The 24,254-nt window shown below is 43.6% G+C and overlaps 1 protein-coding gene across 3 annotated transcripts in view; it reads left to right on the top strand.

Moving 5' to 3' along the window:
* LOC149320563 (uncharacterized) overlaps positions 1 to 24,254 on the top strand; it is a 41,191-nt gene that overhangs the window by 1,812 nt on the left and 15,125 nt on the right. Inside the window, exons 3-6 of one of the 3 annotated variants that reach the window (XR_016279388.1) lie at positions 1,536 to 1,621; positions 7,881 to 8,061; positions 9,075 to 9,195; positions 12,259 to 12,440. Coding sequence is in view for 2 of the 3 variants with exons in the window: in XM_089504598.1 (XP_089360724.1) it covers positions 1,536 to 1,621; positions 7,881 to 8,061; positions 12,867 to 14,098 (1,499 nt within the window). In the remaining variant the exon portion in view is untranslated. Of the gene's footprint in view, positions 1 to 1,535; positions 1,622 to 7,880; positions 8,062 to 9,074; positions 9,196 to 12,258; positions 12,441 to 12,866 lie in introns of those variants that run through there. The other 2 variants (XM_089504607.1, XM_089504598.1) reach the window with 2 other exon arrangements.

Below are 24,254 nucleotides of genomic sequence, written 5' to 3'. Positions count from 1 at the left end.
TGAGATCAAACCCTTTTACCCAAAAAGCCTCTGAAGCTGAATGTAAAGTTCAAAAGAGGGAAAATTTAATTTAAAGGACAAAAATAAAGAGTTTTCTCTTCCCCAGCACTAAATAAAAGATACTTTACAGTTTCAGCAATCTTCAGTGTGTCATCTTTCTGGGTCTGATGTTGGTTTGCTCTCCTCACTCAATGGAGCTGGTGCAGGGTCTTTCAGCTCCTGAATTCCTTTATTCGCTTGCTGATGGTAACTAATTTGGCTGAGGTGTAAGAAATGCCCTTTCCGGCTGTCTGGGCCTGTTTGCCACCAAAAGACAGTTCTCTGCCTGCTCATAGCAAAGACTGCTCCAAACTAAAAGCTTCCAGCTACAACAGAGCATGCTGGGAAAGGGCAAACCAAACCTGGAAATAATGCAGGGGAATCCTACAGTTCCTCCCACAACTAATACAAAGAACTTTCCTACACTAAAATATTCTATGGCCTGAACCAACACAAAAGAAAATGCAGGGGGAAATTCAATCAGTCCTGGCAGGACATCACAACCACACTGGCTCTTTCTTGCCCTTGTGCTCTATCCCAAACCCTTCTCTCATAGCAGCTGCCAAGCCCTAGGAGGGGCTGCAGCAGCTGCTTCTTAAATGCTGGAAGGGGAGGGAGAAGAGAGGCAGTTCAGATCATGAAAATACAGTCAGCCCTGCATAGCCACAGATTTTTTTAATCCAGGGATTCCAGCATGCACTGCTTAAATTCCCATAGTAGTAACACGTGTATAGTTTGGGTGAATTCGTAGAGTGATCTTTGTTAGCCCAGACCCAAGAGTATTCTGTGGTTTAGAATACTTTGCCAGCTTTCTCTGTTTCTCTGCATGATGATATATACATATTTCCATTTCAATCAGGTATAAATAAAGAAGACAAATATTTGTCTTAAATCTTCTGTACCTTTTTGCTTGTCTCTACTAGTCTCATGAGATCCAGCATGTTAGTTTAATTGTTGAACGGTGCCTCTGGAAACCAAATTCTGAAACCCTGCTGAGACATGAAAGCCATTGGGTGACCTTGGGCAAATTGCATTCTCTCAGTCTCAGAGGATGGCAATAGCAAGGAAAACTTGTGCTAAGTTACCTTTGCAGTCTCCATAAGTTGACTTGAAGGTACACAAATACAAAGAAACTAGCTTCATCATTAAACAAGCTTCATTTATATACCACTTCATACCGCCTAAGCATTGTCTAAGCAGTTTACAACTGTAAGCTAATTTGCCCCCAGCATTCTGGGTACTCATTTTAGCGACCTCGGAAGGATGCAAGCCTGAGTAAGCTTGAGCCCTTTTGCTGGTCTTGAACTCGCAACCTTGTAGTTTTGAGTGAGTGGCTGCAGTACAGGCATTTAACCACTGTGCCACCAAGGCTCCTCCATTATTTAGCAAAGACCTCTAAATTTGGAATTTGGATAACAAGTCAGTAATTGAGGGAATGGTACAGAAGGTTCACATTTGCTTGAATGGTAAAGTATTTACATTTGTCTTCCTCCCAGGAAATAGAAGACTGCCAGGGCCAAGATGTACTGCCTCAGCTCTTCATTCAGACACTCTGCAAATAGCTTCTGGTAGCCTAGATCAGGTAACGGATCAGGCAGGATCTCTAGAGGAGGGAGGTTGGGTGATCCTGGTTCTTCTTCCCCATGGACCTGAAACATTTTCTCTCTTCTTCTTTGTTCCATCAGATTTTTCTGTCGTGACATTTTTTTTTAATATTCTTTATTGATTTTCCATCCAAAAAAAAAAAAAGAAAACATATTTATACACATCTTCATATTTCGTGCGATTGTTATACCTTTCATTAACACATTTATGTATACAATATTTTTGTTTGACCTTATTTTGTTCCCCTTCCTTAAATTCCCTCTTATCTTTATATTTCAATACTAAGGTTCTTCTGCCCTCTTCCACACTTATTTTCTATCTCACAGTGAAAGAATCCTATTAAAATGTCTTAATTATCTTCATTTATCTATTTCAATACAATTTTTACTCCCTTGTGATAAGATCAGTAACAGTTGCCTTTCCTCATATCCTCGAGTCAGTTTCCGTTCATTCAACAAATAGAATTGTTGAATATTTCCCCTTTTTAAGTTTTAAATAATTTATAAAGAATTGCCATGTCTTCAATAGATCCTTCTTTGTTTTTCCCTTTAACAATAGAGTTAAACAGTCCAGTTCCATGTAATCGTATAACTTCATTAATCATTGCTCTACAGATGGAATTTTTGTGTCCTTCCAAGTTCCCGCGTATAAAACTCTGGCTGCTGATGTCATGTAAAAGATCATTTTTTCAAATTTACCGAGCTCATCCATTTGATCTATCATGGACAGTAAATAGAGTTTGGGGTCTTTTCTAAATGTAATCTTTAGTATCTCTATCATTTCTCTGTGTATATCCGACCAATAACTTTGTGCTTTTTCACACAGCCACCAACAATGGTAATACGTTCCCTCCTCCTTTCCACACTTCCAACATTTATTATTATTATTTTTGTTGATTTTTGATAATACATGAGGGGTAAGGTGCCATCTATATTGCATTTTAATTAAGTTTTCACGAAGACCCAAATTTGGTGTAATTTTCATTCTTTTCTTCCAGTTCCTTTCCCATTGCTCCATTGATATAGCTTGTCCTATGTCCCTGGCCCAATCAATCATACATTTTTTAACTGTTTCTTGTTCCAAGTCGAGTTTTAAGAGTAATTTGTAGATTCGAGATATTTCTTGTTTACCTTCTTCTTTAATTATTTTTTCAAATTCATTATCACTCGATCCTATGCCCTCCATCTTTTGATCTATCAGAAACCTTTCTCTTAAACGTCTATATAGGAACCAATTACATTTATACTCCTCTGCAACCAATTCTTCTTCTGTTTTCAGTCTTCTTTGATCACTTTCCACTATCGTAATATCGTCATAGGTTGGCCATTTATGACAGGACATTTTCTCACTTCTAAATAGCGCTTCATTTATGGAGGTCCATAACGGTATTTTGGGAACCCATAGTTGTTTTATTTTCTTCCATACATTCATTAGAGATTTTCTAATGATATGATTCGAGAATTCTTGATTGACTTTAATTTTTTCATATATCAGATACCCGTGTATTCCATATATCATATCTGCGTGTTCCAAATTCAAAAGTTTAAGTTTCTCCAGCCTTATCCAGTCCAAAATCCATGTTGTCACTGAGGCTTGATAGTATAATTTTAAGTTGGGTAGAGACACGCCTCCTCTTTCCACCACATCGTATAACAATTTCATTTTGATTCTTGGCTTTTTACCATTCCATATAAAATCCGATAAATCCTTATTCCATTTCTTAAAGGGAATTTCATTTGTAATAATTGGTAAGTTTTGCAACAAGTACATAATTTTGGGGAGGATTGACATTTTAATTACGGAAATTTTACCCATCCATGAGATCTTTAGTCTCCTCCATCTGTTCAACTCCTTTTTAATTTCTTTCCACACTTTCTCGTAATTATTACCAAATAGTTCAGTGTTTCTTGATGTTATATCAATTCCTAGATATTTGATTTTCTTCCTTATTTGGAACTCAGTTTTAGCTTGAATTTCCCGCATATCTTCATCTGCAATATTCATCACCAATAACTGTGTTTTTTGTTTGTTTACTTTAAAGCCCGCAACTTTACCATATTTCTCTAGTTTATCCAGCAATGCATCCATACTCTTTTTTGGGTTCCTCAAAAAAATTGCCAGATTGTCTGCGAAAGCATTAATTTTATATTCCCATCCTTTAATTCTCACTCCTTCAATTTCTTTGTCTTGTCTAATTTGAGATAGTAGTATTTCAAATGTTATTAGGAAAAGTAAAGGGGAAAGAGGGCACCCCTGTCGCACACCTGATCTAATCTGGAATATATCTGATTTTGAACCATTAATTATAATATTAGCTTTTTGTTCCGAATATATCTTATTAAGCCAAATTAAAAAATTTGCTCCCATATCCATATGTTCCATTACTTTCTTCATAAAATTCCAATTGACTTTATCAAACGCTTTCTCGGCGTCTAAAAAGATCAATAAAAGCTGCTTATCAATGTGTTTTTGGTGATATTCAATCAAATTCAATATGTTTCTTATATTTATTTTAATATACCTTTTTGGCAAGAAGCCATTTTGGTCGTCACCTATATAGTCCTTGAGGATAACTTTCAATCTCTCGGCCAGTATTGTAACAAAAATTTTGTAATCTGTGTTAAGCAGTGAAATCGGTCTAAAATTTGCAGGGTCTAATTGGTCTTTTCCTTCCTTGGGAATTACAGTGATGTGCGAATATATCCAAGTTGGTGGCAAATTGCTATCTAGTATTCCATTCATCACCTCCTGAAGCGGACCTATTAACTGTTGGGTAAAAGTTCTATAAAATTCTGAAGGATATCCATCCGGACCTAGTGATTTATTTGGCTTAGCCTTTTTTATAGCAGTGAGGATTTCCTCTTTCGTGATGGGTTTGTTTAATTTTTCCCTATGTGACTCTGAAAGTTGAGGAATTTTACATTGGTTTAGGTATTCTTCCATCTCTTTTATACTGGTAGGTTGTTCCTTATAGAGCTTAGTATAGAATAATCTAAAAATCTGTTTTATTTTCCCTTGTTCTGTTATTATTTGATCACCGTCTCTAATCTTCCGAATTATTCTTCTGGCTCTTTCTTTCCTTAAATAGTGCGCCAACATTTTCCCAGGTTTATCTGCATTTTCAAAAAACTTCTGTTTTGTGAATTGTATTTTCTTTTGAATTTCTTCCATCGTGGCTTGTGATAATTGCTTTTGCAATATTTGAATTTCTTTAATTTTCTCCTTATGCTTGGGATAAATCATCAAATATTTCTCCCTTAGTCTTATTTCTTCTTTAATTTTATTCATTAATCTCTCCTTATTGTTCTTTATTTCTGAGCTCTTTTTTATTAATAATCCTCTAATTACTGCCTTAAATGAGTCCCAGACTATCTGTGTTGAGACTTCATTTTTCAGATTTACCTTGAAAAAAACTTTATTTCCTCTGCGATTTCTTTAACCAAATCTTCATTTTTCAAGGTGTTCATATTTAGTCTCCAGGAAAATTCTCTTCTAGGTATTTGTAGTTTAAGTAAGACGGGATTATGGTCTGACCAGGTCTTAGGCATGGTGTCAATCTTGTTAATTCGGGGGCATAAAGTTGAAGAAACTAAAAAAAAAATCAATCCTGGACCATGATTTATGGCGATTAGAAAAAAAAGTAAAATCTTTGGCACGTCCATGTTTAAATCGCCATGCATCATGTAGATCCATTACGTCCATAATCTCAAAAAATTCCCGGGGTAGTTTCCCTTGATTCTTCTTAATTTTAACATCTGAGGCTCTATCAATCAAAGGGTCAATTACTCCATTCCAGTCCCCCATCATAATTAGGTTGTCATAGTTAAGTTCTTTAGTTTCGTCCAAAAGTTTTTTGTAAAAAGGCCCCTTGTTGTCTAGAGGTCCATAAACACCTACACATAAATAAATTTTTTCCTGTATTCGTACTTCTAGCATTACAAAGTGGCCATTTTCATCATTCTTGATTTCTTTCGCTTCGTAATTCGAGTTTACATATATCACCACTCCCTTTCTTTTTGAGTTTGAAGCTGAGATGAATTCTTGTCCCAGTCTAGGGTTTCATAAGTGTTTTATGTCTTTCTTCTTAATTCTCGTTTCTTCCAGGCATATAATATCCAATTTTAATTTTTGTAAAGTATGAAATACCTTTTTCCGTTTCTGAGGCGTATTAAGACCTTGTATGTTCCATGATAATATCTTCAGCTGCTCCATAGTCTTTAATTCTATCAACTGTTGTTCAATTACTCTACTGTCCCTCGTTTATTTCTGTCTCTCCTTCTTCTATCACTCTTGTTACAGCTTCTGTTCCACCTACCGCACCTTCCAGTAATTCTACATCCACAATAGTCTTGTTTCCTTCTTTTTCTGCTTCCTCTTCTTCCCTTCTCATACTTCTTGTCTCCATCTGGAAGGGCGGGATATTATCTTTCCTACTCGACTTCGTTTTCTCCTTCTCTTTAAATTTTTCCCGTTCTTCTTCTTTATCCTTATCCATATTTTGTTGCTTTCTCTGTACATCTTTTGGCCTTTGTATGTATTGTTCCATAAATTGCCTAGCTTCCTCTGTTGATAGTACTCTAATCTTCTTCTTCTTGTACCAGAAGCTCAATCCTTCGGGAATTTCCCATCTATAGGCAATATTGTCACGTCTCAGTTGTGTGGTCAGGAAGTAGTAATCTCTTCTTTTTCGTAAAAGTCTCATGGGAATATCTTTAAAAACCTTCAAACTATTTCCCTGGAATTCAAACGGAGTTTCATTATTTCATTTAGAAGAATATATCCCTTATCCGGCGTCTAAGAAAGTAAATTATTAGGTCTCTTGGGAGGTCTTTTTGTTGCGCTACTGGAGAGTTCACTCGAAAGATCCGGTCAATTTCTTATTCCATAGATATCGTATCTTTATCTAAAAATTCTGCCAGAGTTGGTATTAACTTAAGCCATAAATCTTCATCTTTCTCCTCCGGGAGTCCTCTTATCTTCACACATTTCTCTCTAAATTTTAATTCCCAAATGGCTCTCTCGTCCAGTTCATCTTCTCTTTTATTTCTTATCTGTGTTAATTCTTCCTCTACCTTCTCCGAATAGTTCTCCAACTCGGTTAGCCTCTTCTTAGCATTTACTATTTCCGTAGAAAGCTTTTCCATAGATTGGTTTATTTCTTTCAAATCTGTTCGTATTTCTTGACGTATCTCCTTCTTAAAATCCTGCATTTCCTGTTTCATCTCAACTCTTGTATCGTTTAAATCTGATCTCAGTTTCCTTATCTCCTCTAAAATGGAGATATTTGTGTCAATTTTCTCCAAAGAAGGTCGTCTCGCGGGAGGTTGTTGTTGTTGTTGTTTGGCACTTTTTACTGATGCCATCTTTTAAAAATATTATATATTACCAAATCTATTTAAACACTTTCTAGTTTCACACAAAGTAATCTTCTATATTTCTGAGCAGTCTATGTAAAAAGGCAACAGGTGTTCAATTTTTAACATATCATCTTTCAAGTATCTACAACTTATAAAAGTAAATATATATTCTTAATAATTTCTAATTACTTAATTGAGAAAGAAATTAGTGAAAAACAGCTTAGTTAACTGTAACCAGATTAAAGCTTTTAAGTGGAGTACCTATTTAGCACTAATAATCCAGTATTCCAGTATAGCAAGGTTTATCTTCTTTGTTAAAGTGACACCTTATTAGTTAAGTTCATCCCAACCCAAAAAAGCAAAAAAGAGGCAAGGAAAGGAAAAAAAACAACAGATATACATATATCCATAAACATAATAGTTGTTTTTCATCCAAAACAGTCCTCTTTCTATATTTCCTTACCCTCCTGGCTTCTTCCTGGTACTTCTTATAATCCTTTTCCATAAAAAAGAAAAACAGACAAGGTACCGTGTTTTCTCTTTTCCTTCCCTCTCCCTCCCTCCCCTTTCTCTCCTTTTTTTTTCCCCTTTTCCCTCCTCTTCTCTTTCCTAGAGAAAGCAAAAAGTGCCTAAGAGCAGTTACTGGACTACCATTCCCAGAGTTCTTTGCTTCAAGCCCTCTAGGGGTCGTCACTTCCACCAATTCGCAGCGTGGAGCTATCACAGCACATAAGGAAGTGCTTATAAATTTCAAAGAGTCAGACTACAGCCCCCAAGGTGCTTTGCGAGTAATGGACTGTACCAATTTTTTATTTTCCCAGGGGTAGCTCAGACTCTATCACTTTAAATCTTGTTTTCTTGTCTTCTTTTAATCCTCAGATCCTGTCCTCATCCATCCGTCGCCCCCTCCTCTCGTCCTCGTCGCCCCCTCCTCCCGTCCTCTTAGATCCGTCCACAGAGCCTTCCTCCGGACTTTCCACTGCCCCTCTCACCAGGTGGAACTTGTTCAAAATGTTTTCCAGGAGACAAAGATCCTATCTCGCTTTGTGCAGCCTTCAAGGTTAGTTTGAGACTCTTCGTTATTATTGTTTTATATATATTTTTTTCCTTCTGTCTCTCCCATCCTCCTTGAAAGTCTCAATTTCCAAGTACTTCAGACTCTTGATGGCTTTATTCTCAAAGTCTATTCATATAAATTTAACCCACGAAAAATCGCTACTGGCAGCGTCCTTTAGTCCATAGATTCCAAGTGGGACAAGTGGCTTATAACTTTCCAGCTTATTTTTGTGTATAAAACAATCAAATTACCCCAAAATTGAAGAAAAGAGGAAAAAAAACGTGGTCCACTTCATTAATTTTCCAAGCGGCAACTCAGATCCAGTTTTCTTCCTTGTAAAGCTAGGGGAAATATGCCCCTGAAACCATATCCATATCCATCAAAAATAAGTCGTTTATTTTCTTCTTGTTTCAATCCTGATCTCCTGGTGAAAAATCACTTTCTTTTAAAGCAAGTTATGTCCAAAGCTAGCCATTTCTTTCATCTTATAGCAGGAAGCGAAGATATATTCCAAGAGTCTTGATTTTATTTGAGCACTCACCGGAGAATATCGAGGCAGAAATAAAAAGATAATCAGGGTTCTTCAAATTATTCCTTAAGTCTTCTTAGAATATTAAAAGTTGGTGGCTGCTCCTGTCCGCAAAGCGGGGTTTATTGCAGGCGTGGATTGCCCTCCAATCCTCACCCTTCTCCCCTTCTCTTCTGGTTCATAAAACCTCCAATCTAGGGGAGAAGGTGTGTGTTTGGATCTCCGTCGGGCCCCCTCTGAACCCCCTATAACTGGGGGGTGTTCCGGACTGCTTTAGGTCTCCCTATAGCAGACCCAACCTGCAATCTCCGATAGGTCTCCGAGGAGTTCACTCGGAAAACCTTTCAACGGGCGCCATTACCAACCCGGAAGTCTCCTGTCGTGACATTTTTAACTGAAATATATTTGGAAATCTCAATCTGCCCAGTTTTCTGTTCTGACTGGGTTTAGTAATTTTGAGTTCATGGTATCTTGTTTCTTCTCTCAGGTGAATTTTGAGGAGGTGGCCATTCGTTTCAGCAAGGAGGAGTTGTCCCTACTAGATCTGGACCAAAGGGCCCTCCACAGGGAAGTCATGGAGGAAAACATGGAACTTGTGACCTCTCTTGGTGAGGCTCTTTCTTTTTCCTGGCTAATCCAGTTACTCTGTAGGGACCTCCGTAGCCTCTCTCGCTGTATCTCTGCCAGTTGAATCATCTTTCAGCTGGGTTGGTTAAGGATGTTCTCCTTAGGACAAACTAATCACCTGCTGGAGGACTGGGACTCCAGTTCTGTCCTCAGAAGATATTCCCACCCTGTCAGGTTTTCATTTCAGGAGGTTGGGCAGCTTTCCGGTGCCTCTTTGAAAGGATTTTGTAGCATAATTTAAGTTTCCTCAGGTTTCAACCTTTGATAAGGAAACAAAAATATTTAAATATCAAAAATATCAAAGCCAAGCCTTTTAGAGGCGAACTTTAAATTTGCAAAGTAGCGGAAATGTCCCTTTCTCTAACTATTCTTCCCTAAAAACTGAAACTGACTCAAAAAAATAACAAACACATACCTTGTAGTATAAAAGAAATGTTTACTAATGGCTTCAATCTATATTTGCATAAAAGGCTATACTCTAATCTAGCTAGTGAATAGTTGAGGAAAAAAGCACCTTTATCTCACCATCTTTCCAAGAAAAGTTGAGAGAGGAGGAAGATGGAAAACGTGTAATTCAGTTCAAAATGAGACAGTGTGTCTGTTAGTGCCAAAGGGGGAGTCACCTAAACCACGTGGCTAGTTTGAATGAGAGAGAGAGAGAGAGAGAGAGAGAGAGAGAGAGGAGTGTGCATTCAGGAATCATAGAATCATAGAGTTGGAAGAGACCACAAGGGCCATCCAGTCCAACCCCCTGCCATGCAGGAAATCCAAATCAAAGCATCCCCAATAGATGGCCATCCAGCCTCTGCTTAAAGACTTCCAAAGAAGGAGACTCCACTACACTCCAAGGGAGTTTGTTCCACTGTCGAACAGCCCTTACTGTCAGGAAGTTACTCCTAAGGTTGAGGTGGAATCTCTTTTCCTGCAGCTTGCATCGATTGTTCCTGGTCCTGTTCTCTGGAGCAGCAGAAAACAAGCTTCTTCCATCCTCGATGTGACATCCCTTCAAATATTTAAACAGGGCTATCATATCACCTCTTAATCTTCTTTTCTCCAGGCTAAACATCCCCAGCTCCCTAAGTCGTTCCTCATAGGACATGGTTTATAGACCCTTTGCCATTTTAGTCGCCCTCCTTTGGACATGCTCCAGTTTCTCAATATCCTTTTTGAATTGTGGCACCCAGAACTGGACACACAATTCCCGGTGGGGCCTGACCAAAGCAGAATTGAGTGGCACTATTACTTCTCTTGATCTAGACACTATACTTTTATTGATGCAGCCTAAAATTGCATTGGCCTTTTTAGCTGCCGCATTGTATTGTTGACTCATGTTCAACTTGTGGTCTACTTGGACTCCAAGATCCCTTTCACACGTAGTCTCGTTCAGCCAGGTGTCCCCCATCCTATATCTGTGCATTTTATTTTTCTGCCCTAAGTGCAGTAGCTTACATTTCTCTGTGTTGAAGTTCATTTTGTTAGCTTTGCCCAGCTTTCAAGTCTATTCAGGTCATTTTGAATTTTGATCCTGTCCTCTGGAGTATTAGCTATTCCTCCTAATTTGGTGTCATCTGCAAATTTGATAAGTATGCTCCCAATTCTGTAATCCAGGTCATTAATAAGGAAATCCCGATCTATGTAAGTAGTTGGAAAACGAATGCTAAAATTTTCCAAACTGTTTTCCCTTTTAACTTTCTCAAGCTCACAGTGGCATAACAAATTCATATGTACAATGGGCCCTCGCCTTACACGGGGATCCGTTCCGGATCTCTCCGCGTAAGGTGAATTCTGCCTATGCTCAAACCCCATTGGAAACAATGGGGCTCATGCACAGCGGCGCGTGGGGTGAAATGGGCCGCGTGCCCATTCAATTGAATGGGACACGCCGCCCCTTCTGCCCCGTGCGCGCCCCGCGGCTTGAGTGCGTATGCTCAAGCCGCGAAAAGCATGCCCGCGTATGACGCGGGCGCACTGTACTACTAAGTGTCTGAGTAGGCACCTCCCCCGAGTTTATTTGTTTTGTCTCCAGCAACTTCAACTGTGGCTACATTCAGTTACTAGTAAATATGGAATTGCTGGGATTGTTTCCAGGCAAGCCAGAGAGCAAAGATGGAGGTCTTCTTTTCCTCTTTAAGGAAATCTGTCCTTTCACCTCCTTGCTTTCTTTGGGAAGCCATGTCCAGCTCCTCCCATTGAATTATCTGAAGATGCAGAAAGAGGGGAAATATCCCAAAGGGAGAGGAAATATAAGTGAGTGGAGAAATTGATTGTTCAAGTCCTGCCTGGGATAGAGATTAAACCTGAGTGAATGAATGGAGGCAAGTGCTGGTGAGCAGTAACCGAGAATGAGTTTTTCTCCATCTATCCCAGTGAGCCTAATCTTTTCAGTAGGTGATCCTATGAATGCTTAAATAAGAAACAAAGAAAAGTACTCCTGCCTCTTACCAAAACATCAGTGGCATAGAACTAACCTGGGAAATGGATTGGAATCTTTCAGTTCCCATTTCAAAATGGACTACGGTTCAGTCTTCCAACCCTTTTACATCCAGATCAGCATTGATTAGAGAAAACACTTTGAAAATTATACACAAGTGGTACTTGACTCCAGTGAAGCTGGCCAGAATGGTTAAAAATGTTTTCTCCAAATGTTGGCATGAATGTAGTGATAATGGCACATTTCTACACATGTAGCTAGTCTGTCCCAAAATAAACACATTTTGACAATTAGTATTTGAACAAATTTCATTGATTACCAACCAAAAAGTAATATTATGTCCAGAAATGCTTTTGTTATCATTATATGTAGACACAAACTCAAATTTGAAACATAAAAATCTCATAGATTTCCTCATTACACCAGACCATGTAGAAACTGCCAGATGCTGGAAAATAGGGGAGGTATCTTTAGATAAGTAGTGGGAAAAGGTATGGGACCTTTGGATGCTTGAAAAATTGTCTGACAGAAGGCCGATTTATTTATTTAGAGTATTTATAGCCTGCTCTTCAGCCAAAAGCCTATTAGACTGGCTTACTTTTTTTTTTATTAGACACTTCCCTGACTGCAGGCAGGACAACCAAAATCAGGACAACTGGTTCCCACTCATTGACTTTATTAACAAAGACAGAAACAAGAGAAGGCACATCTGAACCTTTGTTTGGACATTCTAGACACAAAGACAGGACTGGACTTTAAAATGCCCACTACATTGAACAGAACCCAGGGAGGAAACCTGCAACACAACACAATTCAAAGTTGTGAAATGAATAATTTTATTTTGCTTTACTGTTGTGATATATTTTGTATATGGTTGTTTACTTGTAATATTCTTTTTAAGGTATAAATTTTTAAAAGAAAAAAGCACTCTTGCTGACAAAGCTTACAATCTGAACGGAACAAGAAACGTTACAATAGTGTTAGACAATTTTAACACAATTAATAAGATATTAAGCTTGTCAAATCAGTATAGCAACCAGCTTTTCCCAAGAACTTTTGAGAGGTAATGAGTGGAGCTGATGATCTCTCAGGAGAGACACCGGAGGCCCACCTGCCTCAAATCCCCTGCTCCAACTGGGGCATATTGACTTCAATCATGTATTTGCGTCCAGGACCATTTTTTTTCTTGGCCCATGTCTAAATTGTTTCTCCCTTTGCCAGGTGGTGATGGAGAAGAGAGAGAGAATGTAAGGGAACGAAGGATTTCTTCGCAGCAAAGAGCCCAACGCCAAAAAAAGAAAGAGAAGGGAAGAAAAATTGACACCCAGGAGAGGAGAGTGAATAAAGCTTCTGCTTCTCAGACTGGAGATTTCTATCAAATGTCTGTCCAAAAAATAAGACAGAAAGGAGAGGAACAGAGTAAACATATTTCTCTTGAATTTTGGAGAAACTCCAGTTATAAAGAAATGATTACTTTTCACAATGGAATTCATGTAGAAAGAATTTACGCACAAAAAAGAAAATGTAAGTTCTTCGGGTGTGGAAAGGGCTTAAGGTGGAGATCACACGAAAGGCTCCACACAGGAATGAACCCATCTAGCTGCTCAAAGTCTGAAAAATGTTTAAGTAGGTGGATAAGCCTACCAAGTCATAAAGTTGCTCACAACAGAGAAAAACAATATAAATACATGGAAAATATAAAAGATTTAAATAGAAAGAGAAATCTTATTTGTTATAGAAGAATTGATGCAGAAGAAAAGTCATTTAAATGCCTGGAATGTGGAAAAAGTTTCAGTCACAAGAAAATCTTCAATTGTCATCAAAGAATTCATACAGGAGAAAAGCCATTTAAATGCCTGGAATGTAGGAAGGAATTCAGTCAGAAGAGAGATCTCACTCGGCATCAAAGAATTCATACAGGAGAGAAGCCATTTAAATGCCTGGAGTGTGGAAAGAAATTCAGTCGGAAGACGCATCTCACTAGTCACCAAAGAATTCATACAGGAGAGAAGCCATTTAAATGCCTGGAGTGTGGAAAGAAATTCAGTTTGAAGATACATCTCACTCGTCATCAAAGAATTCATACAGGAGAGAAGCCATTTAAATGCCTACAATGTGGAAAGAAATTTTGTCAGAAAACAGGTCTCACTCGTCATCAAAGAATTCATACAGGAGAGAAGCCATTTAAATGCCTGGAGTGTGGAAAGAAATTCAGTCAGAAGACAAATCTCACTCATCATCAAAGAATTCATACAGGAGAGAAGCCATTTAAATGCCTGGAATGTGGAAAGAAATTCAGTCGGAAGACACATCTCACTCGACATCAAAGAATTCATAGAGGAGAGAAGCCATTTAAATGCCTGGAATGTGGGAAGAGTTTTAGTCTCAAGAAAGCTCTCACTCATCATCAAAAAATTCATATGGGAGAAAAACCATGTAAATTCTTGGAATGAGGAAATAGTTTCAGTCAGAAAACAGGTCTCTCCATCAAGTAACTCACACAGGGAGGAAAGATGGCTTCATCCGCACTGCAGAATTAATGCAGTTTGACACGACTTTAACTGCTATGATGCATTGTTATGGAATTCTGGGAGTTGTAACTTGTGATCCCAGACCTTTCTGATAGAGAAGGCTAAATGTCTCATCAAATTCCCAGAATTCTGTAGCATTCAGCCATGGCAGTCAAACCAGTGTCAAACCAGATTGTTTCTGCAATGCTGAAGCAGCCAATTCAAATGTTTAGAATGTCAAAAGAAATTCAGTCCAAAGATGTCTTTATTCTCCTCAAGCAGCTAACACATTGAAAAAACCCTTTAAATGGTTGTTGTGTGAAAAAACTTTCAAGGGGAAGGTAAACCTCACTTGTCATCACACAACTCACCCAAGGGATAAACCCTTTAAATGTTCAGAGAATAAAGAGATGTTTAGTCAGAAGACCAAGCTCAAATGTCATCAGGCATTGGGTAGAAAATCTTTAAATGCTCAGAGTGTAGAAACAGCTTCATTGGAAAGATAAGCCTGACTTATCATCAAATAACTCACACAAGGGAGAAGCTGTTCAAATGCTTGGAGAATGGAAAGAGTTTCTGTTGGAAGATGTGTCTCTCCCATCGCCAAGCAATTCATACAGGAGAATGTCTGTGAATGGCAGGGAAGCCAGAGATAACCTGTTTGTTAAGAGTCAGCCTTTATGTTGGTGTGTTAAAGAACCTTTTATTCAATAAACTCCTCTAAATAAATAAATAATAATAAATAAAACTTTATTTATATACCGCCCTTCGAAACATCAGGGCGGTTTACAGCAATAAAACTACATTCAATACAATACAATTTACAATTTAAAAGCAATACAATTAAAACAATAAAAGAACTTGTGCCAAATCGTAAGTTGCTAACAGAGGGAGGAGGGCTCTCAGGGGAAGTATCAGGGGTAAGCCTGTTTAAAAAAGAACGTTTTCAGCCCCTTCTTAAATTGGGCCAGGGAGGTTGCTGAACAGAGCTCGATGGGCAGCGAGTTCCAGAGAGTAGGGGCTGAGGTGGAAAAGTCCCTTCTGGTGGTGTTGACTAATCTGGTCTCTGGAACTCTTAGCAGATGCTGCCCAGTAGATCTTAGTGTGCGGGGCAGATTGTACAGAGAGAGGCGGTCCTTTAAGTACTCTGGGCCCAAGCCATTTAGAGCTTTATAGGTTATGACCAACACCTTGTATTGTGCCCGGAAGCGAATAGGCAGCCAATGTAGGTCTTTTAAGACCGGTGTTATGTGACTGGTCCTAGGTGTATTAGTGACCAGTCTTGCTGCCATATTCTGCACTAATTGCAGCTTCCGGGTATGGTACAAGGGTTGCCCCATGTAGAGCGCATTGCAGAAATCCAACCGAGAGGTGACCAGAGCGTGTACCACTGTTTCTAGGTCCCCCCGGCTCAGGTAGGGACGCAGCTGGCGTATCATCCGAAGCTGATAGCAGGTGCTCCTGACCGTCGCATCCACCTGAGATGTAAGGTGGAGCGACGAGTCAAGGAACACCCCCAGACTGCGTGCAGAGTCCTTCACGGGAAGCGTGATCCCATTCAGGACAGGTGGAACCACCGCCATCCCTGGGCCAGGAGGACCTATCACAAGTACTTCCATTTTCTCTGGATTCAAGCTGAGTCTGTTTTCCCTCATCCAGCCCATTACCGACTCCAGACAGGCCACAAGAGGAGAGATGCCATCCCCGGTCACTGCATCAGTCGGAGACACAGAGAAAATTATTTGGGTGTCATCAGCGTACTGATAACCCCGCGCCCCATGTCTCCGGATGATCTCTCCCAGCGGTTTCATGTAGATGTTAAAAAGCATGGGAGACAGAATGGCTCCTTGAGGGACCCCAGATATTAGGGGGTCTCCTGTCAGAGCACACGTCTCCCAGCTGCACCATCTGGAACCTCCCAGAGAGGTAGGACCGAAACCACTGGAGCGCAGTGCCCCCGACTCCCACCTCTGCCAGGCGCTCCAGAAGGATACCATGGTCGATGGTATCGAAAGCCACTGAGATGTCTAAGAGCACCAACAGGGACACGCTTCCCCTGTCAATGCCCAGACGGAGGTCATCGACCAAGGCGACCATGGCAGTCTCAACCCCGTAGCCCGCCCGAAAGCCGGTTTGAAATGGGTCTAGATCAGGGGTAGGCAACCTTTTGGAGCCGGGGGCCGGGTTGGTGTCCCTCAGACAAGTCGGGAGGCCGAAGCCGGGGGGTGGAGCTTCCACCCTCCGGGGCGGGGCTGCATGCTGGGGGTGGAGCTTCCACCCACCAGGGCGGAGCCACCCTCGGACGGAGCCACCCTCCAGGGCGGAGCCTCCACCGAAGCCCTGCAAGGAGGAGGAGGCGTGTGCCCGCCCTCTCCTCCTCGGTCCCTTTCTGGACAAACACCCCCAACCTGCATTCCAAAACACACAACAGCACAGTTGTGCATTTCACATGGCTTTACTTAAAATGGCCTCTTGCATATTTCAGAGGCTTATTCCATAACCAAACCCCTTGGGTTTAACACTTAGCATGGTTTAACATGGCTATGCATATTGAACATGTCAAGGTGGTTTCACCGTTCTTGGACCAAGTGTACTTCTCAGAAATGTGTACTTGGTCAAGGGACTTTGGTTTTTCTTCACTGCGCATGGGTTTGTAAAAATCACAGCAATTTACATTGGCCTTGCCTCAGAGGCTTTCTGATATCAATATCACCATTAAAGAACCAAAAACACACAGAAAAGTCACACTCTCTTGGCTTCAGAAACAGTGCGTGCATGCCTCTCAAGCTGACTCATATCATTATCATCATCATCATCAACATCATCATCATCACCACACTATCATTGTCAAAGCAAGGGAGACTTGTTAGCATTAAAAGCACACAAAACACACTTTGCAAGGTCACACTCTCTCAGCTTCTGAAACAGTAGTTGCATGCTTCTCAACCTGAGTCATCATCATCACCACAACACTATCATTGTCAAAGCAAGGGAGACTTGTTAGCATTAAAAGCACACAAAACACACTTTGCAAGGTCACACTCTCTCAGCTTCTGAAACAGTAGTTGCATGCTTCTCAACCTGACTCATCATCATCACCACCACACTATCATTGTCAAAGCAAGGGAGACTTGTTAGCATTAAAAGCACACAAAACACACTTTGCAAGGTCACACTCTCTCAGCTTCTGAAACAGTAGTTGCATGCTTCTCAACCTGACTCATCATCATCACCACCACACTATCATTGTCAAGGCAAGGGAGACTTGTTAGCAATTAAAAAGAATGCAAAATAAAACAAAAAACCCCATGTGGCCTCTGGCCACTCACCACCTTCTCCTCTTCCTCCTCCTGCTCTTCCCCTCTCTTCTTCCTCCTCCTACTGCCCCCATCTCCTCTTCCTCCTCCTGCTCTTCCTCTCTCCTCTTCCTCCTCCTACTGCCCCCATCTCCTCTTCCTCCTCCTGCTCTTCCTCTCTCCTCTTCCTCCTCCTGCTGCCCCATCTCCTCTTCCTCCTCCTGCTCTTCCTCTCTCCTCTTCCTCCTCCTACTGCCCCCATCTCCTCTTCCTCCTCCTGCTCTTCCTCTCTCCTCTTCCTCCTCCTACTGCCCCCATCTCCTCTTCCTCCTCCTGCTCTTCCTCTCTCCTCTTCCTCCTCCTGCTGCCCCCATCTCCTCCTGCTCTTCCTCTCTCCTCTTCCTCCTCCTGCTCTTCCTCTCTCCTCTTCCTCCTCCTGCTGCCCCCATCTCCTCTTCCTCTCTCCTCTTCCTCCTCCTGCTCTTCCTCTCTCCTCTTCCTCCTCCTGCTGCCCCATCTCCTCTTCCTCCTCCTGCTCTTCCTCTCTCCTCTTCCTCCTCCTGCTGCCCCCATCTCCTCTTCCTCCTCCTGCTCTTCCTCTCTCCTCTTCCTCCTCCTGCTGCCCCATCTCCTCTTCCTCCTCCTGCTCTTCCTCTCTCCTCTTCCTCCTCCTGCTGCCCCCATCTCCTCTTCCTCCTCCTGCTCTTCCTCTCTCCTCTTCCTCCTCCTGCTGCCCCCATCTCCTCTTCCTCCTCCTGCTCTTCCTCTCTCCTCTTCCTCCTCCTGCTCTTCCTCTCTCTACTCTTCATCCTCCTGCTCTTCCTCTCTCCTCTTCCTCCTCCTGCTGCCCCCATCTCCTCTTCCTCCTCTTCCTCCTGCTGCTGCCTCCTCCTGCTCTTCCTCCCTCCTCTTCCTCCTCCTCCTCCTCTTCTTTCTTCTCCTCCCCCTCCTCCATGCACCGCGCGGCCTGAGGGCAGGACGGAGGAGACAGAGGACGAGGTGGGCAGCGCGGGGCTGCATGAAGCCCCGCGGGGAGGCGGGGAGGCGGGGAGGGCCCCGCAGGGCCCCGCGGGGAGGCGGGGATGGCCCCGTGGGGAGGTGGGGAGGGCCGCGCAGAGCCCGGCGGGGAGGCAGGGGAGGGCGGCGCCGGTCTTCATCCTTTGCCTCCTCCACCCCAGGCTGCGCGGCCCTCCTCTTCCTCCTCCGCCGCCATTTTGTTTATCAAAATGGCGGCGAAGTCTCGCACGACCTTTCCCGTCCTGGGAAAGGTCGCACGAGACTTCGGCCGCCATTTTGAAAAATAAAATGGCGCCCGGAGTGGCGCGGAAACGGCGGCAATCGGCGGCAGGACTGCGCGGGGGCCAGCAGAAAGGCCTCGGCGGGCCGGATCCGGCCCATGGGCCGTAGGTTGCCGACCCCTGGTCTAGATAATCCGTTTCATCCAGGATCGATTGGAGCTGGATCACAACCGCCCTCTCGATCACCTTACCCACAAATGGCAACAGCGATACAGGCCAATAATAATTATGCATCAGGGGGTCAAGGGAGGGCTTTTTAAATAAAGGTCTTACAATGGCCAATTTTAGTTTTGATGGAAATTGCCCATCCCTAAAAGATGTATTGATAATCCGGTGTAACATTGTAGTTACCACCGGTCCCCCCTGAGCCGCCAGCCATGAGGGACAGGGATCGAGAGAGCAGGTCGTCTTCCTAACACTCCCAAGGATCCTGTCCACATCCTCGCTACTCACAGACTCAAAGTGATCCAGCTTAACCAAGTCCACGGAGGCTCTGGGCACCTCTATTCTGGTTTCTGCTCTAATACTGGCATCCAGACCTTCGCTTATCCGAGAGATTTTATCCGCAAAGAAGTTGTTAAATCGGTCACAGCAGGCCTTAGAAGGTTCAAGGATCTGGTTCGGGGCAGGAGGGAGCTGAGTTAGCTCCCTCACAACCCTGAACAACTCTGCCGGACGCGACTCCGCGGACGCGACACGTGCACCATAGAGCGAATTCTTAGCTGCACGTATCGCCTCTCTGTAGTCCTTCAAGAGATGGTCTAGGAGAGTCTGTCGGATAAGCGCTGGTGTTTCCGCCAGCGGTGCTCTAGCCGTCGCAGAACCCACTTCCTTGCCCAGAGATCTTCCGTATACCAGGGCTTTCTTTTGGAAGCAGGTCTGAGAGGGCGCTTGGGAGCGATACTGTGTATAGCCCTAGAAAGATTGATATCCCAGATATCAGTCAGGGCATCAACAGAGTCGCCGTCGGTTCCAACCGTATACCCCTCTAGGGCTTCTTGGAACCTTTTTGGTTCCATTAGCCTTCGAGGGTGGACCATTTTAATAGGTCCGCCACCCCCGGGGAGGATCTGGGTAGAAGCCTTGATTTTTGCCTCCACCAGGAAATGATCCGTCCATGACACGGGGGAAATATTCGATATTTCCACCCACGGAATTTCCATGTCCGTACAAAAGACCAAATCGAGTACAGTGGTACCCCGGGTTACGAAATTAATTCGTTCCGCCGCCGCTTTCGTAACCCGGAAACTTTCGCTAGCCGAAAAGCCCATAGGCGCTAATAGCGAAAGCCGCGATTCCGTGTGAAATCGCGCCGAAAAGCACCAAATTTTTCTTCGTAACCCGAAATAACCTTCGTAACTCGGAACTGTTTTTTTCAATGGATTTTTTTCGTAACCTGGAAATTTCGTAAGGCGGCGCATTCGTATCCCGGGGTACCACTGTATATGGGTTTTGTTCTTAATAGACCTGGCATTGCACAGGAGCAGAGACAGGGTTTGTGGTACGGTTGGAGCGACCCTCAGGTCTCTTTGGTTAGGAGAGGGACAGGAAGGTGGGATAGATATTAAGCATCGATCTCGCCTTCCCCTGTAACGCTGGTCCACTCTCCTACCACCATACCTCCCCTTGCCCCACACTACCTCAATAGGAGCCCCATCCATACAACAAGAGTTACCCTCTACCTCCCCAGCCAAAACATTCCCCGAGTCCATACCCCTCCCCCTCCCCCTGTAGCACCATGGAAAGGGCAGAGAGAAGACACTTCAGTCATTCTCTGCCCCGTTTGGGCACAGGAACAACACCCCTGCCCTCAGACTGCCGCTGAAAATGCGCAACTGCGCAGCTGCGATGATGCAAAAGTCCAACTAGCAGTCCGTGGGGCGGCTCCCCCGGGACAGTGCGCAGTTGCGCACCTCCGACAACCCGGGGAAGGCCGCCCGGCAATAGTCGCGGCTCCAGCAGTGGTGTGCCCGGTAGAGAGCTGAGGGGGCGTGGCGAAGGAAGGCCCAGGCAGCCTGGCTTTTATGTGCACCTCTCTCACTGGTGCGCCTCTCCCTCGCCTTCCCCCCAGGTGTCCTTAATGTAGCTTTCTCCGGCCGCCACAGGAAACACCGAGATGGAGGCAAAGTCCCAACTAGCAGTCCGTGGGCGGCTCCCCCCGGGACGGTGCGCAGTTGCGCACCTCCGACAACCCAGGGAAGGCCGCCCAGCAATAGTCGCGGCTCCAGCAGCGGGTGTGCCCGGTAGAGAGCGGAGGGGGCGTGGCAATTGTGAGCAATTAATCCAACCTGGTAGATGACTGTGTCCTATAGACCTGATTTTAGTGAGGGTTGAAACTCCCAGATGCCCTCCTTTTCCAAGACATATCCCTCCATTTCTCCTCCTGTACAGGAGGAATTCCTCTCTGCCTTCTCCCACCAGCTGTTCCCTCTGCTGTTATTTTTATACTTATGCTTAATTATTGTTCATTTATGTTTTTTTGTTTATATATTGGGAATGTACCCTAACCCACAAGCAACACACACACATTGGCACATAGGTATAGTTACCTTAGGGCTCTGATTTGGCAAACCCAAGGTGTGCTTTGAGGGCAAGGGGCAATGTGGGTGATAGGAGCCCAGGATTAGTTTTGGTGTGGGTGCACTGGAAGGTGCATATGAACCTAAAATAATAATACTCCTGTCTGGCAAAGAGAGTCCATTGTCCAAAGACATTTTTATTGACTGCCCAGCCATTTCCAGAACGCCAGTTTTAATTTTGCCTCCTGGGAACTACTCTTTAGTCTCAAAACTGCACCAGGATATATTTTTTGTTTATAAATATATCTGCCCAGGAACTACCAATTTGAATCATGGAGTTGGCAGAGACCACAAGGGCCATCTAGTTGATTCCCCTGCCATGCAAGAAGTCACAATCAAAGCACACTTGACAGATGGCCATCCAGCCTCTGTTTAAAGACCTCCAAGGAAAGAGACTCCACTACACTCCAAGGGAGTGTGTCCCACTCTTGAACAGCCCTTACTGTCAGGAAGTTCCTTTTAATATCAAGGTGGAATATCTTTTCCTGTAGCTTACATTTATTGTTCTGGATCTCATTCCGGATAAGAACTGCGACCTGGCTTGTATTACTGAGACTTGGCTGGGGCCTGAGAGTGAGGCAGTGTGGGCACAGGCCCTTCCAGGCAGGTACTCAGTCAAGCACCAGATCAGGTTAGGTGGGCGGGGGGGGCGTGTTGCCTTGGTCTATAAAAAAACCATGTCCGGAAAACTGACTTCATTGAGTGTGTTTACCTGACCCTGAAGGCCAGGGACAGACTGGGGATTCTGTTGGTCTACCATCCACCCCGTGCGCTAACAGACTCCTAGCCGAGCTGACACAACTGGTCTCGGAACTGGTGTTGGAGTCCCCTAGGCTTCTGGTCCTGGGGGACCTCAACATCCCTTTCAAGGCCAGTCAAGGTCCAACAGGTGTGGCTCGGGAGTTCATGGATACCATGACTGCCATGGGCCTGTCCCAATTAGTCTCAGGGCCTACGCATTGCGCTGGTAACACACTTGATGTCGTCTTTAGTACGGACGTGGGCACTCCGTGGGCAGCGGTATATAATATCTCTGCCCTATCATGGATGGATCATTTCCTGGTTGAGACCCAACTAAAGGCTTCTACCCAAATCCCCCCCAGGGGTGGAGGACCTATTAGGATGGTTCACCCTCTAAGGCTGATGGAACCCAAAAGGTTCCAAGAAGCCCTAGAGGGCTATATGGTTGGAACTGACGGCGACTCTGTTGATGCCCTGACTGACATCTGGGATAAAGATCTCTCCAGGGCTATACACAGTGTCGCTCCCAAGCGTCCTTTCCAGCCTGCTTCCAACAAGCAACCCTGGACACAGAAGATCTCAGGGAAAGGAAGTGGGTCGTGCAATGATTAGAGCACAACTGGTGAAGACACCAGCACTTATCCGACAAGACACTCCTTGAGTCTCTTTTGAAGGCTTACGGAGTGGCAATAAGTGCAGCAAAACATTGTTTTATGCTGCACGTATTGCATCCGCGGAATTGCGTCCAGCAGAGCTGTTCAGGGTAGTGAGGGAGCTGACACAACTGCCCCTGAACCCTATATTAGAACCATCTAAGGCCTGTTGTGACGAATTTAACAACTTCTTCAAGGATAAAATCTCTCGGATAAGGGCTGATCTCGATGCCAGCATTTTTTCAGTACCTATAAGAGAGGCATCCAGAGCTTCCGTGGACTCTATTAAACTGGATCACTTTGAGTTTGTGAATACCGAGGATGTGGACATGATTCTTAGAAGTGTTAGGAAGACGACATGCTCTCTCGATCCCTGTCCTTCATGGCTGACGGCTCAGGGGGGGTCTGCGGTAACATTTATGCTGTGCCACATACTTAATACATCGTTTAGTGAAGGGCGATTTCCATCTAATTTAAAATTAGCAGTAGTTAGACCTTTGCTAAAAAAGCCCTCTCTAGACCGCCTGATTCGAAACAACTATTGACCTGTTTCGCTGCTGCCTTTTTTAGGGAAGGTGATCAAGAGGGCAGTTGCCTTCCAGCTTCAAGCGATCTTGGATGAACGGATTTTCTGGACCCATTTCAAACTGGCTTCCGGGCGGGAGGAAAACCATGTAAATACTTGGAATGAGGCCATAGTTTCAGTCAGAAAACAGGGCTCTCCATCATGTAACCCACACAGGGAGGAAAGATGGCTTCATCTGCACTGCAGAATTAATGGAGTTTGACACCACTTCAACTGTTGCAGCTCATTGCTATAGAAGTCTGGGAATTGGAGTTTGCTGTGATCCAGAGCTCTCTGACAAAGAAGGCTAAATGTTCCACCAAACTTCAGTTCCCAGAATTCCTTAGCATTGACCATGGCAATCAAAGCAGGGTCAAACCAGTTTATTTCTGTGTTGCAGTTGCAGCCAATTTAAATGTTTAGAATCCTGAAAGAGATTAATTCAGAAACAGTCGCTGCCCCGAGGGAACAGTCGCTGCTAAGCCTCGGAGGAGGCGTGTGGTCGTAGTGGGGGACTCCTTGCTGAGGGGTACAGAAGCAGTGATTTGTAGGCCTGACAAGATGTCTCGAGAGGTGTGTTGTCTTCCAGGTGCAAAGATCCGTGATGTGACAGAGAGGCTGACAAGACTGGTCAAGCCTACTGACCAATACCCCTTCCTTTTGGTCCACGTGGGAACTAATGATACTGCAAGACACAGCATTCAGAACATCAAAAGGGATTACGAGGCGCTTGGTAGGAAGCTGAAAGGAATGGATGTACAGGTTGTCATCTCGTCTCTTCTGCCAGTTGAAGGGCATGGTCCAGGAAGGGAGAGGAAAATAGCAGATGTGAACAACTGGCTTCGCAGATGGTGCCGCCGAGAAGGATTTGGCATTCTTCGATCATGGGCTGCGGTTCCATGAGGAAGGACTTCTTGCAACAGACGGGTTGCATCTCATGCCAGTTGGAAGAAATGTCTTTGCCAAC

This window comes from Sceloporus occidentalis, unplaced genomic scaffold (genome assembly GCF_023333645.1).
Source record: "Sceloporus occidentalis isolate IW3139 unplaced genomic scaffold, rSceOcc1.0.p SCAF_1, whole genome shotgun sequence".
NCBI classification, from domain to species: domain Eukaryota; kingdom Metazoa; phylum Chordata; class Lepidosauria; order Squamata; family Phrynosomatidae; genus Sceloporus; species Sceloporus occidentalis.
Note: the sequence above shows the minus strand (reverse complement) of the source record. Positions and strands in the feature narration are given on the sequence as shown.